This window comes from Oncorhynchus nerka, linkage group LG11 (genome assembly GCF_034236695.1).
Source record: "Oncorhynchus nerka isolate Pitt River linkage group LG11, Oner_Uvic_2.0, whole genome shotgun sequence".
Lineage (NCBI taxonomy): Eukaryota > Metazoa > Chordata > Actinopteri > Salmoniformes > Salmonidae > Oncorhynchus > Oncorhynchus nerka.
This window is the reverse complement of record NC_088406.1, coordinates 67,233,674-67,252,640: the sequence shown is the minus strand read 5'-3', so window position 1 is coordinate 67,252,640 and position 18,967 is coordinate 67,233,674. Positions and strand designations below refer to the sequence as shown.

The 18,967-nt window shown below is 42.2% G+C and overlaps 1 protein-coding gene across 1 annotated transcript; it reads right to left on the bottom strand.

The window, feature by feature from the left end:
• Positions 1-8,508: 8,508 nt before the first annotated feature.
• Positions 8,509-18,572, bottom strand: LOC115137376 (gastrula zinc finger protein 5-1-like). Its single transcript, XM_029673675.2, has 3 exons — positions 18,160-18,572; positions 16,899-17,029; positions 8,509-10,341 (listed from the first exon to the last, which is right to left on the bottom strand). Exons 1-3 carry the CDS (start codon positions 18,422-18,424, stop codon positions 9,064-9,066), a joined length of 1,674 nt encoding a protein of 557 aa, XP_029529535.2. The 5' UTR covers positions 18,425-18,572; the 3' UTR covers positions 8,509-9,063.
• Positions 18,573-18,967: the final 395 nt, after the last annotated feature.

The window sequence follows — 18,967 nt, the reverse complement described above, 5'->3', positions numbered from 1 at the left end:
AATCACAACCATTTCTGTTGAATATACAAATAAATTACTTTATTTTCTTCAATCAGGCTAAGATCAACATATGGTCTTGTATAAAACCACAGTGGCACATGTCCTATTGTCACAGATGGCTCTATAAAAACGTCCCCGTGTCTATATTCATCAAACCCCTTTCCGAATCTCAGGGGCTCCCTCTTTTGATATTGTTCATATTCCCAGCAGTCTTCCAATACTGCCAGCGTAGTATCTACATGTTATCAACCTCTTAAGGATTTTCACCTAAAATGAGATACCCAAATCTGACTGCCTGTAGCTCAGGACCTGAAGCAAGTATATGCATATTCGTGATACCATTTGAAATGAAACACTTTGAAGTTTGTGGAAATGTTAAATTAATGTAGGAGAATATAACACATCTGGTAAAAAAAAAGTTTTTTGTTTTGTTTGTACCATCATCTTTGAAATGCAAGAGAAAAGCCATCATGTATTATTCTAGCCCAGGCACAATTTAGATTTTGGCCACTAGATGACAGCAGTGTATGTGCAAAGTTTTCGACGGATCCAATGAACCATTGCATTTGTTCAACATTTTGTATCAAGAATGCCCAAATGTGCATAATTGGTTTATTAATACATTTAAGTTCATAACTGCACTCTCCTCAAACAATAGCATGGTAATCTTCCACTGTAATAAATATACTGTAAATAGGACAGTGCAGTTAGATTAACAAGAATTTAAGCTTTCTGCCAATATCAGATATGTCCAGAGAAATGTTCTTGTTACTTACAACCTCATGCTAATCACATTAGCCTACGTTAGCTCAACCTCTACAGGACCCACCGATCCTGTAGAGGTTAACTCGTCTAAGGGATAGTGGTATTTCTCAATAATCTACTTGTAAAGCCTCTACCGGTGTAGTTTTAAAAAGGCACCATCATACATACTGCGTGCCCTCGCTTGCATCAAAGCGCAACAGCAATGTAATAGCCACTGAACCATATACAAAGCACCCATAGTTAGACGATCTGATCAAAGTATGATAAATATTCACTAAAGATTAGCGTTAGCGATGACTGGAAGTCTATGGGTATCTACTAGCGGATACAGATAGCGCAATGACTGGAGGTCTATGGGTAACGCTAATTTGCATTGGTTCGCAAAACTACCTCTAACTTCCTTCATATTGAACAGAGACATAGAAATGGTATCCACAAGTTCTTCTGATGCTGGGGAAGTAGATAAAGTGCCCCATAGCTGAACTCCGGAAGTATCCCTTTCCCTTTATGAACTGAGTGCCCCATGGTGGCGGTGAGGTTATGGTATGGGCATGCATAAGCTACGGATAACGAAATAAGAGTTAAGAAAATATTTACTAAATAAACTTACCTTACAACCTTGTTCTAAAAATGACTACAGATATTTTTCCCTCAATCCACACAATACCCCATAATGAGAAAGAAAAAAACTTTTTTATATCACATTTACATAAGTATTCATAACCCTTTACTCAGTACTTTGTTTAAAGCACCTTTGTTAGCGATTGCAGCATCGACTCGTATTGGGTATGACACTACAAGCTTGGCACACCTGTATTTGGGGAGTTTCTCCCATTCTTCTCTGCAGATCCTCTCAAGCTTTGTCCTGTCTCAAGCATTGCTGCACAGCAATTTTCAGATCTCTCCAGAGATGTTAGATTGGGTTCAAGTCTGGGCTCTGGCTGGGACATTCAAGGACATTCAGAGACATGTCCCGAAGCGACTCCAGCGTTGTCTTGGTTGTGTGGTTAGGGTCATTGTCCTGTTGGAAGGTGAACCTTCGCCCCAGTCTCAGGTCCTGAGTGCCCTGAAGCAGGTTTTCATCAAGGATCGCTCTGCACTTTGCTCTGTTCATCTTTGCCTCGATCCTGACTAATCTCCCATTCCCTGCCGCTAAAAAACATCCCCACAGCATGATGCTGCCACCAACATGCTTCATCGTAAAGATGGTGCCAGATTTCCTCCAGAGGTGATGCTTGGCATTCAGGCCAAAGAGTTCAATCTTGGTTTCATCAGGCCAGAGAGTCCTTTAGGTGCCTTTTGGCAAACTCCAAGCAGGCTGTCATGTGCCTTTTACTGAGGAGTGGCTTCTGTCTGGCCACTCTACCATAAAGGCCTCATTGGTGAAGTGCTGCAAAGATGGTTGCCCTTCTGGAAGGTTCTCCCATCTCCACAGAGGAATTCTGGAGCTCTGTCAGAGTGACCATCGGGTTCTTGGTCCCCTTCATGATCAAGGCCCTTCTCCCCCTGATTGCTCTGGTCGGGCACCCAGCTCTAGGAAGAGTCTTGGCGGTTCCAAACTTCTTCCAGTTAAGAATGATGGAGGCCACTGTGTTCTTGGGGACCTTCAATGCTGCAGACATTTTGCTACCCTTCTACAGATTTACGCCAACACAATTCTGTCTCGGAGCTCTACGGACAATTCCTTCGACATCATGGCTTGGTTTTTGCTCTGACGTGCACTGTCGACCGTGGGACCTTATATAAACAGATGCGTACCTTTCCAAATCATGTCCAATCAACTGAATTGACCACAGGTGGACATCAATCAAGTTGTAGAAACGTCTCAAGGATGATCAATGGAAACAGGATGCATCTGAGCTCAATTTCGAGTCTCATAGCAAAGGGTCTGAATACTTAAAAAAATAAAAACAGATACCTTATTTACATATTTAATCCATTTTAGAATAAAGTTGTAATGTAACAAAATGTGGAAAAAGGGAAGGGGTCAGAATACTTTCCGAAGGCACCATATACATGACTGGGAATACAGATTTGCATCTGTTGGTCACAGATACCTTTTAAAAAAAGTAGGGGTGTTTGGATGAGAACCAGTCGGTATCTGCTGTGACCACCATTTGCCTAATGCAGCGCGACACATCTCCTTTGCATAGAGTTGATCAGGCTGTTGATTGTGGCCTGTGGAACGTTGCCCCCCTCCTCTTCAAAGGCTGTGTGAAGTTGCTGGATATTGGCGGGAACTGAGTACTTATGTAAATACGGTATGTTTTTTATTTGTAATAAATTAGCAAATTTTTCTAAACCTGTTTTCGCTTAGTCATTATGGGGAATTGTGTGTAGATTGAGAGCTTTAAAAAAATATATATATATATTTTAGAATAAGGCTGTAACGTAACAAAAATGTGGAAACGGGAAGGGGTCTGAATACTTTCCAAATGTACACTGTACTCCACGGGCAGCTGTGGGGACGAGGTCATCGATCAAGCTGCTCCAAGGAGTTGGATAGTTTTGACTTCTCAACAGCAGCAGCTTACTTTCAGCAGGGCAAGATCCGCCGCAAACGCACGTAAAATTAGGCTAGCAGTTCTGCTGCCGCCCTAAGCAAGATCAACATATGCCTTCCCTGTGTCATGTATAATATAAAGATTCGTAATGGATTGAGACTATAGTAGAGTAATGTGTATCATGCGCAATTGGTGCATTTCAGTTGAGCTTATTCAGTAGCACTTGGAAACGAAACATCGACGCCAACAATACTCATCGGAGAGTTACAATGTTGCAATCACTAGGCACACAACTACCTACAGTAGGAAACAGAGTTGTTATCAATAAGCCACATATCACACGACACGAGTCATGACCATAGTTAAAATGAAAATAAAAACATAATCATCCAGTTGAACTGTTTTGTTATTCATAAGGCCGAATGAAAATGTTAATGCCAAGGCTAAATTAAATTAGCTGTGTTTTGATATTTATTAATTAAATATTCACACAAATAGCTTATAAAGCAAGATTATTTGAAAATAATTTTATACAAATACTCTATTTTGAAGTCTTATTACCGTGTAGGCGACTTGTTCTCCTAAATATTTTTTTTTATTTAAAAACAATTATATTCACTTGTGATTTTTAGCAGGGATGAAGACGCAACGGGCCATGTTTTGCTTTTCAATAAACCTGTCATGTTGGTATAAGAACATCATTCTACTTTATTACAACTTTACAGGTTAACATGCTGACCACACCGCTTGCGTTACAAAATAAATTTACACATACATGTTATTCAATCAATGAACCCACGCTGCTCGCGAGTGCCCGTGTGGCCAGGCGCTAAAATAGAAATAGGTTCTATTTGTGACCCTGCAAGTCTGGCCTCTCCCATCTCATTGGTTTTTAAGAACATATACCCACATGCCATCTCCTCATTGGTGTTTAGGAGCATATACCCACGTGGGTGATTGAAAGATGAACTGAAGACCACACTCCAGTTGGTTGTGGTAATGCACCTTAAAGTTGGTTGCCAACCACCATATAAAGTCCAAAGAAGAAGAAGCCTGAATGAGAAGAGTGTACTATTAACAAACTGTTTACCCTTTTATCTGTGGATTAATTGTCAGAGTAGAGGACCTTGTGCATTTCAGGTAAAGGAACAACCCAATGTTTATATCCCAGGACACATTAGCTAGCAACAGCAAGCTAGCTAGCTAGCTAAATTGCCATAAATGTTTAATGCTTTTCAACCTGTCCCCAAATTAATATAATTAGTTCAGAGTTTGTTTGACATTTCAACCTGCGTGTCCTGATCGTGTCTGGTGTGGGGGTACAACATCAACATGCACATCCGGATTGGTCAGCATGTACGATTCATTAAAATCATGTCAATGTGATTTTGAGGTCCAACGCCCCAAAGCGTTACGAATACAATGCATAATGGATGTCCGGTAAATTAAAATCTTGCTGGTCACGTTGTCCGGTGCCAAACGGAAACACTGGACCAGACCCCTGGACCAGACCCCCCCCCCCTTTCTTATTTAGGCACCCTTCAGAGTATACCAAAGGTGTGACTAAGTCACTACTATTCGAGTCACAAAGAAGTCTCAAGTCACAAAGTAGAACAGGTTGAGTCAAGTCCAAGTCGTGCATTCTAAGAGCAACTCGCATCACCAGTTATTTCAAGTCAAGTTTAATAAACATAAATACGTTTTAAATACACCAAATACGCATACACTGAACAAAATATATAAATGCAACTTGTAAAGTGTTAGCCCCATGTTTTCATGAGCTGAAATAAAATATCCCAGAAATTGTCCATACACAGAAAAGGTAATTTCTCAAAAATGTTGGCCACAAATTGATTTAGATCCCTGATAGTGAGCATTTTTCCTATGCCAAGATAATCCATCCACTGGACAGGTATGGCATCTCATGAAGTTGATTAAACATCATGTTCATTACACAGGTGCACCTTGTGCTGGGGACAAAAGGCCACACTAAAATGTGAAGTTGTGTCACACAACACAATGCTGCAGATGTCTCAAGTTGAGGGAGTGTGCAATTGGCATGCTGACTGCAGGAATATCTACCAGAGCTATTGCCAGATAATTTAATGTTAATTTCTCTACCATAAACCACCTCCATCCAACCAGCCTCACAACCACAGACTACGTGTATGGCGTCGTGTGGGCGAGCAGTTTGCTGATGTCAACGCTGTGAACTGAGTGCCCCATGGTGGCGGTGAGGTTATGGTATGGGCATGCATAAGCTACGGATAACGAACACAATTTAATTTTATCGATGGCAATTTGAATACACAGAGACACTGTGACGAGATCCCGAGGCCCATTGTTGTGCCATTCATCCGCCGCCATCACCTCATGATAATGCACAGCCCCATGTTACTATATCTGTACACAATTCCTGGAAGCTGAAAATGTCTCAGTTCTTCCATGGCCTGCATACTCACCAGACATGTCATCCACTTAGCCCTGTTTGGAATGCTCTGGATCAACGTGTACGACAGCGTGTTCCAGTTCCCACCAATATCCAGCAACTTCGCACAGCCATTGAAGAGGAGTGGGACAACATTCCACAGGCCACAATCAACAGCCTGATCAACTCTATGCAAGGGCGATGTGTCGCTCTGCATGAGGCAAATGGCGGTCACAGCAGATACCGACTGGTTCTCATCCAGCTCATCCATTTTGTTTTTAAGGTATCTGTGACCAACAGATGCATATCTGTATTCCCAGTCATGTATATATATTTAGTTGTTGTTGATGTTTTAACGATCTCAGTCCAGCTTTAAACTTACTCTTGAATGTTGTAATAGTAGAACTCACTAATGTGCAATTTCGAAATTGGGTAGTGCATCATCAGTTCCTCTCGTCATGTTAGTCATTGCATACCATAGAGAGATGTATGAATCTAAGTGTGCGTTCTCTAATTCTCTCTTTCTTTCTCTCTCTCTGAGGACCTGAGCCCTAGGACCATGCCCCAGGACCACCTGACATGATGACTCCTTGCTGTCCCCAGTCCACCTGGCCATGCTGCTGTTCCAGTTTCAACTGACCTGAGCCCTAGGACCATGCCCCAGGACTACCTGACATGATGACTCCTTGCTGTCTCCAGTCCACCTGGCCATGCTGCTGTTCCAGTTTCAACTTCCACCTGACTGTGCTGCTGCTCCAGTTTCAACTGTTCTGCCTTATTATTATTCGACCATGCTGGTCATTTATGAACATTTGAACATCTTGGCCATGTTCTGTTATAATCTCCACCCGGCACAGCCAGAAGAGGACTGGCCACCCCACATAGCCTGGTTCCTCTCTAGGTTTCTTCCTAGGTTTTGGCCTTTCTAGGGAGTTTTTCCTAGCCACCGTGCTTCTACACCTGCATTGCTTGCTGTTTGGGGTTTTAGGCTGGGTTTCTGTACAGCACTTTGAGATATCAGCTGATGTACGAAGGGCTATATAAATAAATGTGATTTGATTTGATGTATAACTTGTCAAAAATGTCCAGATCAATTAGCCCATGTCAGCTAATGTTGTTTTTTTTAATGTAGTTTTTTTTTAGCCCATTCAAGCTCCTGTTTAACCCAATCAAAGCTCTTCTGTCCTGGCACCCCAATGGTGGAACCAGCTTTCCCTTGCAACTAGGAGCTCCTGCTAAATTACAAAAATGTAATGTCTCAACAAAAATCTGCATGAACTTCATAAACTGCATTCATTCTGTCAATAAAAGTGTCTTGGGAAAAATGTCAATAGTTGAATGGAAGTAATTAAACTGGCACTTGTGAATATATAGCCTACACAGTACAAACACAATATCTAACAGACTTTTTAGGCTTATATATGCGTTACATAGTGCCTTCAGAAAGTATTCATACCCCTCGACTTATTCCACATTTTGTTGTGTTACAGTTGGAGTTCAAAACGGATTCAAAAATGAATAATTCCCCTCACCCATCTACAGATAATACCCCATAATAAAAGTGAAAACATGTTTAGACATTTTAGCTAATTTATTGAAAATTAAATACAGAAATTGACATAAGTATTCACACCTGAGTCAATACTTTGTAGAAGCACCTTTGGTATGCGATTACAGCTGAGTCTTTCTGGGTAAGTCTCTAAGAGCTCTCCACACCTGGATTGTGCAAATTTGCCCATTATTCTTTAAAACAATTATTCAAGCTCTGTCAAATTGGTTGTTGATCATTGCTAGACAACCATTTCCAGGTCTTGCCTTAGATTTTCAAGTAGATTTAAGTCAAAATTGTAACTCGGCCACTCAGGAACATCCAATGTCATCTTGGTAAGCATCTCCAGTATATATTTGGCCTTTTGTTTTAGGTTATTGTCCTGTTGAAAGGTGAATGTCTCCATGTCTGTTGGAAAGCAGACAACCAGATTTTCCTGAAGGATTTCACCTGCCTTTGCCAATGACAAGCATACACCTAACATGATGTAGCCACCACCATGTTTGAAAATATAAAGAGTTGTACTCAGTGATGTGTTTGTCTTGATTACAAAGTGTTATGTTTGGGGCAAACATAATTTCTTTGCAGTTTTACTTTAGTGCCTTATTGCAAACAGGATGCATGTTTTTGAATATTTGTATTCTGTACAGGCTTCCTTCTTTTCACTCTGTCAATTAGGTTATTGTGGAGTAATACCCATGTTCTATCACAGCCATTAAACTCTGTTTTAAAGTCACCATTGGGCCTCCCGAGATTCTGGGTCCAAGTCCAGGCTCTGTTACAGCCGGTAGAACCATGGGGTGGTGCACAATTGGCCCAGCGTCGTCCGGGTTAGGGGGGGTCCTTGTCCCATCGTGCACTAGCGACTCCTGTGGTGGGCCGGGCGCAGTGCACCCTGACACGGTCACCAGGTGCATGCCGTTTCTTCCGACACATTGGTGTGGCTGGCTTCCGGGTTAATTGAGCATTGTGTCAAGAAGCAGCGTGGCTTGGTTGGTTGTGTTTGAGGATGCAAGGCTCTCGACCTTCACCTCTCCCGAGTCCGTATGGGAGTTGCAGTGATGAGACAACTGGATACCACGAAAAAGGGTCAAAGTAAAAAATAATAATAATAAAGTCAACATTTGTCTCTTGGTGAAATCCCTGAACGGTTTCCTTCCTCTCCAGCAACTGAGTTAGGAAGGACATCTGTATCTTTGTAGTGACTGGGTGTATTGATACACCATCCAAAGTGTAATTAATAACGTCACCATGCTCAAAGGGATATTCAATGTCTGCTTTTTATTTTTACCCATCTACCAATAGTTGCCCTTCTTTGCGAGGCATTGGAAAACCTCCCTGGTGTTTGCGGTTGAATCAGTGTTTGAAATTCACTGCTCAACTGAGGGACCTTACAGATAATTGTATGTGTGGGGTACAGAGATGAGGTAGTCATTCAAATGTCATGTTAAACACTATTATTGCACACAGAGTGAGTCCATGCAACTTGTTTAGAAATTTTTTACTCCTGAACTTATTTTGGCTTGCCATAACAAAGGGGTTGAATACTTTTCAGCTTATCATTTATTATTACATTTGTAAAAAGACAAACAATTTAATCAATTTTAAATTCAGGCTGTATCACAACAACATTTGGAGAAAGTCAAGTAATGTGAATACTTTCTGAAAGCATTGTATATCACACAATGTCTGGATGCAATATTCTACCCAGGAATATCCAACAATGAAATATGTTACTCTCATTATTCCGAATGCATTTGTGGATTTTTTCAGCTAACAGTAAAAAATCATCTCGAGCAGAATGGTTACTTTCTATGTTATACAGAGGAATGTTTTTTCTGCTGGTGTGTCCTTAGGTAGCTCCTCTCTGAGAACTTCTTCCCACAGTGCATACAGGTGAACGGCCTCTCTCCCTCGTGGACCTTCAGGTGCATCTTCAGGTTGCCAGCCAGGGCAAAGCGCATGTGACACTGGGTACAGCTGAAAGGTTTCTCACCTGTGTGGACCCTCTGGTGCCTCTTCAGGTCACCAGCCTGGGAGAACCTCTTCTCACACTGGGGGCAGCTGAAGGGTTTCTCCCCTGTGTGGACCCTCTGGTGCCTCTTCAGGTGGTCCTGGCGGGAGAACCTCTTCTCACACTGGGTACAATTGAAGGGATTCTCCCCTGTGTGGACCCTCTGGTGGATCTCCACCTTCTGGAGGCAGCTGAAGCCTTTGTTACAGAACATGCAGAGGAACCGTTTCTCTTTACTATTGCCTGATGTGGCTCCCCCTCCCTGAGTCTGGGCTCTAGCCCTGTCGTTGGAGTTTAATACCTGATCGAAAAAGACGTGGCCATGTGAATCGGAAGATGCCATCGACGTGGACACTGGGTCACGATCCCGGAGAGCGTTCGAAGGGGAGTGGATTGCGACATTTAGACTGGTCTCTAACCCATCCCTGCAGTCTAAGAAGTCACTGGTGTTGTCCTGCGAGTATCCTTTCCATATAGGAGTCTCGTTTGCATTACATGTCAGAGGAGCGTCGCCTTCCATTTTCACTTCATCTATCACTATAACCTCCCCTTTCTTATCTAGGCACCCTTCAGAGTATACTCTACTACTGTATGGATTCCAGTCCCCTCTAGACAGATCAGTCTGTGTCTCTAATACCAAGGGCATAATGCCAGGGTCCATCTCTGTCGTATAAGAACGAGACAGATCATTAACAGTCTCTAATGCATCACTTGAGTCTTGATGGGAATGAACGGTCCTTGGGCTCGAGTTTTCATAAAGTAAATATTTTGAGTCAGGAGCAGGAGAACAGCCCAGTCTCCCCAGCAACAGTCTCTCTGGGTCTGATCCGTGGTCAGATCCTGTGTGTAAGAGCCTGTGTGTCTCGGTGTCTGTCTCTGACTTGAGGATGACCTCAGTGATGCTGGGTCGGGTCCTGGGCTGGGGCGTGGTGGCAAGGTCCACCACGGCTACAGGGGGCGCCACTCCAGCCGCTGCTCCAGTCTGAATGTCTCTGCTGTTTTGTGGGTCCTCCTCTCCTTCAGTCTTCTCCTGCTTGACCAAAGACGATGCTCCAGGACCTACAGCCTCTGCATCCGCAGGCTGACACAAGAGAGAAGATGATTATTATCGGTAAAGGAGTTCAATTCGATAACAATGTCATAGGGAAGTCTCATGTAAGCAAATTGGGATATGCCACATACATATATTCTAGGATTCATCCGATAGTATTGAGCAGCGAGTTGTGCCGGGAAAATAATTCCGGGGCCCTTAGTATTTCCTGATCTGGTAACCTAACCAGGTAAAAGTCAGGACTTTATACAGCCTGGGGTGATTAATCTGTAGTAAAAAGGTTTAATATGGGCTTTTTGCAACAGCTAAATGGGGATCCTAATAAAATACATGGTTTGAAAAGAGGATAAACATGGTTGGACAATAAAACTCACAAGACTGCGCTTGTTTTATGCAGGTTTGAATCGCGTAGTCCTGCCCTATGCAACTGTCAGCTATTGTGTTTGATTAATTCCAGTTAATAATTTGATTGAAAAAGTCTAGGTAGCCTAGTCAGCCCAAGTTTGAATATAAACCACATCTGATCCCATTCACATTTTCTCACTAACAAATGGGCTACAGATACACAACGTTACCACTTTGTTTACCCTGGCCAGAGCGACAGGGAGCATAGTAGGCTAGACTATGCAGCTGCGGTTTTCAGTAGCCTACAGTTGATCAGACTGAGAAACTGTGTCGTCTCCAAGCAATACCGCATGTCAGATAGCTAGTGTTTAGGTGTACATGCTGCCACATTTATGTAAGAGTTTTTGATTGTGTCTAAATAAATAAATACCGTGGGAATGTGGAGAGCACACCTTGATTTCAGTGAATCTGATTGGTAGAAACACTCAGACTGCAGCAGCACTCTGATGTTGACAGAGAAATTGTGAGAGAGTTGACAAATCTGTGTATGAGGGCTGTCAATTTTCTATAATGCCTGCCACAAGAAGTTAGTCATTCTTGAATGCACATTATGCATGATTCTGGTTAAATTGGTAACATAAGGGACATTTTATAGACACTCTTGAAAGCCAGATCAGTGATTACTGCAACAAAAAAAAGCAGGTTCAACTATTTTGATAAAACAATATATTATTTGTGGGTCTTATGGTTGTAGAAGGCTTATATTTATCTTAGGTATAATTTCTGAATTCGTTAGATTTTTTCTGACTGCTTAACATCCAGCGTATTTGACCATTAAATTGTACAACAAAGCTTATTTAGAGAAAAACCTTTTTAAAAATGAGATACAGTGCAGTCGGAAAGTATTCTGACCACTTTACTTTTTCCACATTGTTACAATATATCCTTATTCTAAAATTGATTAAATAAAATGAAAAACAAATTAAATCTACACACAATACCCCATAATTATGAAGTGAAAACAGGTTATACATTTTTGGTCATTTATATTTACAAAACATTTAAAATACCTTATTAATAGAAGTATTCAGACCCTTCGCTATGGAGACTCGAAATTGAGCTCAGGTGCATCCTGTTTCCATTGATCATCCTTGAGATGTTTCTACAACTTGACTGGAGTCCACCTGTGGTAAATGCAATTGATGGGACATGATTTGGGAAGGCACACCCATGTCTATATAAGGTCCCACAGTTGACAGTGCACTTCAGAGCAAAAACCAAGCCATGAAGTTGAAGGAATTACATTTACATTTAAGTCATTTAGCAGACGCTCTTATCCAGAGCGACTTACAAATTGGTGCGTTCACCTTAAGACATCCAGTGGAACAGCCACTTTACAATAGTGCATCTAAATCTTTTAAGGGGGGTGAGAAGGATTACTTTATCCTATCCTAGGTATTCCTGAAAGAGGTGGGGTTTCAGGTGTCTTGTTCGTAGAGCTCCGAGACAGGATTGTGTCGAGTCACAGATCTGCTGTCTGCAGCACTGAAGGTCCCCAAGAACACAGTGGCCTCCATCATTCTTAAATGGAAGAAGTTTGGAACTACAAAGACACTTCCTAGAGCTGGCTGCCCAGCCAAACTGAGCAATCGAGGGAAAAGGGCCTTTGTCAGGGAGGTGACCAAGAACCTGATGGTGCGTCTGACAAGAGCTCCAGATTTCCTCTGTGGAGAAGGGAGAACCTGCAGCGCTCCACCAATCAGGCCTTTATGGTAAAGTGGCCAGACGGAAGCCACTCTTCAGTAAAAGGCACATAACAGTCCGCTTGGAGTTTGCCAGAACGCACTTAATGACTCTTGGACCATGAGATTCTCTGGTCTGATGAAACCAAGATTGAACTCTTTGGCCTGAATGCAAAGCATCACGTCTGGAGGACATCTGCCACCATCCCTACGGTGAAGCATGGTTGTGGCAGCATCATGCTGTGGGGATGTTTTTCAGCGGCAGGGACTGGGAGACTAGTCAGGATTGAGGGAAAGATGAACAGAGCAAAGTACAGAGATCCTTGATGAAGTCCTGAGCGCTCTGGAGCAGGTTCTCAGACTGGGGCAGAGGCTCATCTTCCAACAGGACAACAACCCTAAGGGGTTGCTTTGGAACAAGTCTCTGAATGTCCTTGAGTGGCCCAGCCAGAGCCCAGACTTAAACCAGATCTAACATCTCTAGAGACCTGAAAACACTACCCATCCAACCTGTCAGAGCTTGTAAGGATGTGCAGAGAGGAATGGGAGAAACTCCCCAAATACAGATGTGCCATGCCTGTAGCATCATACCAAAGAAGACTCAAGGCTGTAATTGCTGTAAGTATTAAGTAAAGGTTCTGAATACCTATGTAAAATGAGACATTTACGGTGTTTTTAAACTCAAATGTCAGAAAACTCGTTTTTGCTTTGTCTTTATGGGGTATTATGTGTAGCTTGATGAGGTGGAAAATAACTAATAAATCAATTTTAGAATAAGGATGTAATGTAACAAAATGTGGAAAAAGTGAAGTGGTCTGAATATTTTCTGAATACACAGTATATCGCGAATCGGCCCTTTAAGTTTGGAAAAAAAATTGATATGATTTTTAAGCCCTATCGCCCAGCCATAGGTGGAATCCTATTACACCAGCTCCAACGCTTGTAGTATGTGGCAGGGCTTGCAGACAATAACAGATTACAAAGGGAATCCCAGCCGTGAGATGCCCAGTGTGATGCAGCACTCCCAAATGAGTGAAATGCCTTTTATGCTAGCTTCGAGGAATACAACACTGAGTCTTGCGTGAAAGCCCCTGTTGTTCCGGATGACTGTGTGACCCTGCGACTGAACACCTTACCTCTGCAACTGGATCCTGGACTTCCTGCCAGGCCAGCCACAAGTGGTGAGGGTAGGCAACAACACCTCCGCCACGTTGACCCTCAAAACCGGGGCCCCTCAGCAGAGCTCTACACTGACCTTTTTTACAAGGAGCACATGTGAGCCTAAGATGAAAAAATATTTGCTGTTCTCTTTGTAGTAATGATGCAGGCATGACAGTCATGAACCTGCAGGGCTCGACATTAACACTTGTTTTTTTACTTATCCCGGACAAAAGGACAAGTCAGACAAGAAAAATGTAAATGAGTTGTCCGAATGGACAAGTAAAAATAAACACACAAAAACACAATATCAAACAATTACTCCGATCAGAGGCCAACATTGGAATAATATTCACATTTATTTCTCATGTTAAAATGTAGGTGATATGCATGTTGGGTACAGCCTCATGTCCAAATCGATGCAGACATGAGGAGCCAGAAATTGTAGCCGTTCTAACGGACAACAATTAGTGGGTCTGTCCAGGTGCTGTTGGCTGTGCCTCTGTACTACATGGACATTGTTGGCGCACCCCCTTGGGTTTGTGCCGTGGGGGGAGATCTTTGTGGGCTATGCTCGGCCTTGTCTCAGGATGGTAAGTTGGTGGTTGAAGATATCCTTCCAGTGGTGTGGGGGCTGTGCTTTGACAAAGTGGGCGGGGTTATATCCTGCCTGTTTGGCCCTGTCCGGGGGTATCGTCGGACGGGGTCACAGTGTCTCCCGACCCCTCCTGTCTCAGCCTCTAGTTTTTATGCTGCAATAGTTTGTGTCAGGGGGCTAAGGTCAGTCTGTTATATCTGGAGTATTTCTCCTGTCTTATCCGGTGTCTTGTGCGAAATTAAGTATGCTCTCTAGTTCTCTCTCTCCCGAAGGACCTGAACTCTAAGACCATGCATGCCTCAGGACTACCTGGCCTGATGACTCTTTGCTGTCCCCAGTCCACCTGGTCGTGCTGCTGCTCCAGTTTCAACTGTTCTGCCTGTGGCTATGAAGCCCTGACCTGTTCACCGGACGTGCTACCTGTCCCAGACTTGCTGTTTTCAACTCTCTAGAGACAGCAGGGGCGGTAGAGATACTCTGAATGATTGGCTATGAAAAGCCAACTGACATTTACTCCTGGGGTGCTGACCTGTTGCACCCTCTACAACCACTGTGATTATTATTATTAGAGCCGGCTGGTCATCTATGAACATTTTAACATCTTTCCCGTGTTCTGTTATAATCTCCACCCTGCACAGCCAGAAGAGGACTGGCCACCCCTCATAGCCTGGTTCCTCTCTCTGTTTCTTCCTAGGTTCTGGCCTTTCTAGGGAGTTTTTCCTAGCCACCTTGCTTCTAGACCTGTATTGCTTGCTGTTTGGGGTTTTAGGCTGGGTTTCTGTACAGCACTTTGTGACATGAGCTGATGTAAGAATGGCTTTATAAATACATTTAATTGATTGATTGACAGACATTGGCTTACCCAAACAACAACTCATGCTCAGTTTATTTATTGGCTTCCTGGTAAGATCCTAATTTGATAAAGCCATAAAAAGCATTGTTTTTGTCACAGAAGGCTGCTGAGGGAAGGACGGCTCATAATAATGGCTGGAACGGAGCGAATGGAATGGCATCAAATACATGGAAACCATATGTTTATTTGTTTTATATATACACTTTCCCCCTACCCTTATTAGAGTAAACTAACGGACAACAATCATTCTACTTACAGCTACTTCGTTCACATCTACAGTACCTGTAATTAAATAATTATACATATAATCCTAATTTCCTCTTTCTTCAAGTGCTAGATTATCACTCACAGCGGCCAATCCACCGGTCATTCTGAGTTTAACTCCAACCCTTCGATATCCACAGATTAACCCATCTTTCCCATTTCTCCCATTTCCTTTTGCAATACATCCCTCTATTTTACTATGATGTCTTACAAGGGTCTTCAACCTCCCTATTTGTAACATTTCTACCAATCATTCCCTAACAATAAATAGCTTACCCAACAGTATAATGATATTTCCTATTGACTGATGGTTTTTCAGATCCTGCAACAACAGTTTGTTAGGGTTTTAGTCCAGAGAAATTAATTAAATAGCCACGGCTAAATAGTTAGTTAAATAATTATCCACAGTGACCCTATATTGCACTGACTATGCGAACGTCTCAAACTAGGGGTCGTGAAGTAAAAATGGGGTCGCAAGAGAAACTATGAAATAAAATAAGCTTGGTTCATAGAACCCGGGTTACGTTAGTAACCTCCGGTTGTAATAAACTGAGCGGTTTCTGTTTCCTTCCTACAAATAAAATGTGGCTCGATCTTTTATACGGTTTAAGCTACAAAATATTATGACCCCAATCACTGAAAGATAAGACTCAGGAATACATATGTGTTTCTCTCAATAAATGCCCACAAGTCTCATTAGAACAGAGTGGACTAGACCAGTCACTAAATCAGACTGGTGGAGAAAGGACATCAATGATGATGTCCTTTTCTACACAGAAGATCATACAAAATGATCGCCTGATGATTTTCTGAACTTTCCAATACCTTTCTGATCCCTTATTGAGGTCACTAGTTAAGGTATTGTGGCTTTCACCTGGTCAGTCTATGTCATGGAAAGAGCAGGTGTTCTTAATGCATTTTAGAGCCCGCTACCCCCGTCGCCCCATGAATGGTTTTGACCACTAACATTTAAAAATATATGTTTTGCATGGCCCGGTGCTGCGGGTGAGCAGGATTTGCAACCATTCCACTGATTCTAAATAGAAATCTCTACCCACCCTGGGGACCGGGCCAACCAAAACGAATACACGCTCCAAACCATACATTAGGCTATCCATATTACCAGATCTTCTATTCTTTCTATTTCTATGGTGGATTTGCAGCTGCGATTTAGATAATGCATTGATGTATAGCTAGCTAGCTGAAACGTCAGAGAGAACAAAGAATATAGCTATTTGATCATGTCTGTGTGTATATCCAAATATTAATGACGTCTGGAATCCTACATGGTTTCACTGGAATTATCAACAGGCAAGAATCAAACAAACGGCAACCCTCAACAGCTCGTACAGGCACGGTTTAGCTGAGATTCAACTGTTTACAGGTAGTCTTTCTGAAATAATTATTTTCACCTAATAGTATGCCTGTTAACCAAAATGGTGCTCACATAACTTTCCTGTGTCAGTCTGAGGTGGAACCTAAAATGAGAACTTCCTCTCTAGGACAGGAATTACTCAAAATAGGTGCGATAACTTATTTTGAGGTGGGCCTTTAATAGCGGAGTGAAGGCTTTCTGAAATAGACGGGGCACATTTGATGTACTGTAATGTTCCACTATGACACGAACCTCTATCACGATAACATGCTGGGTTGAGGTTCCAGTCTCCTCATTTATAGTTATGGGTTGGTCATCTCTCCACGGGTTGAGTCCCGCTGGCTTCACAAAGCTCCTGTGGCCTCCAGTGAAATGTTCTTCACCTGAGAGAGTGAATGGAGGAAAGGGGTGGTTAAGTTAGATACTGTGTGCTCAGTGCTATATTGTACACTATTGACACTGTCTACAATTGGCAAGGATGCAAGGTAACAGTTCTCATAATTTTTTGATATCCTAATTTTTTGCTGGATTCTTTTCCATGCACCACATTTTTTTTATTGAGTATGACAATAGGAAATTGGTTAGAAGCTGGTTAGAATATGATACTGTCTTTGTCTGAAATCCAGCTTGCCTACTACTTACTTAAACTGCATACTGTGTACTAATCGTATAACATACTACTTTGTTTTTTAAAAATACAGTAAGCAACAAATACCAACATACAAGGCTAAGCCATTTTTCTACATTAGATGTGTGTCGATTCTGCCTGCACTCGGTCGAGGGACGAGCATCGCGGATGGGTGACGCCATCTGACGTAAGGCAGTGAGGCTCATTGTGCTTTCAAGACAACTGGGAATTCGGAAATAACCGAGGTCAAATAATGACGAAAGTGATCTCCAGGTCGGAAAGTCTGAGCTCTAGAAAGACGACTTAATTTCCGACATGCAATTTCCAGTCAGATCGAGTTTTTTTTCCCCGAGTTCCCAGTTGTTTTGAATGCAGAGAAGTTGGAAGTCGGAGATGTACTTGTTCTGAGTGGATTTGAACCCGGCATAATACAGAGAACGCGTCATCTAATTGCGATGTCTCCCGCCAATCGTTAGTTTAGTAACTCATCCATATCAGCTGTTGTCAAACACACGTGAGTCTTACTCGAAAGTGAACCTTGATTTATACTAGACGAAAAGCCGACATTAGTATAACATACTGGCACTCAAAGCTTACTCAATTTTCGAAAATTCACATACTATAAAAATATTTAGGCATACCTAAAAGGCCTATTATTTAGAACGAAAATATAGGTATTAGGTCAAAGCAATTCTGTCGGTGGAAGAATACTTTTCTTAATTGACCTTCCTGGTAAAATACAAACATTGTACAAGATGGATATCAGAGAAGTATTACATACTATCCAAAAACTGACCAAGTTCCAAACCTGGGTAACATATCTGAACACGAGCGGAGGGGAACGGGGCGACAGGCCGCGCAGCCTCCGCATTCAGCAAAACGTACCTCTTGCCATTCCTCTGTATCCGTCGAGGATCTTGACACTATTGGGACGACTCGCGAGGACGCGCTCCCGTGACACCTTCAGTTCCAGAAGCTGTAGTTTCCTCCGCAATGCCCTGTTTTCTTTCTGGCTTTGAGTTATTTCCAAACGAAACACTGCATAGTCGTCGTCTACGAGTTTACATATCTCTGTAACGGCTGTATTCGCTAGCACCTCCATAATGGAGGCTATCTGAGTGTGAAAAACCACACCGTCACAGTTTGCCATTGTTAGCTAACACGAATTAAACACAAACTGGGGTAACGTTAAGTATGTGATGCTGTGCAGTTAAATTAACAATGTTCCACTGTGTTAATAAATGTCTAAATAACAATAAAAACCTTAACGTGGAAATTGTTATTGGTCACTTCCGTTTGTTGGGCGTCATAGCTTAAAGGGTGTGGTTAAATGAAAAGGTCGTGCGCGCTGTTCTGTGAATTACGGTACAGTTTATTACGTTACACATCAAATCTCGTATGATCTGTATATTTCAAGACGATAGGAGAAATTGATAATGAATACATTTATTCCGTCTACATCACCTCAGTAAGATAAAGATTAAATTGTCCTTGTTCTATTCAATGTTTACCGTCTCTCTAAAAGCAGGTATTTATACAAGCCTGTTTCAAATGATAAATTAACTAAGGATTAATGAGGGGTATGTGGTTATTTACCCTCTTAGCCCAAGACACCAAACATAACTACAGTGCATTCGGAAAGTATTCAGACCCCATGACTTTTCCCACATTTTGGTACATTACAGCCGTATTC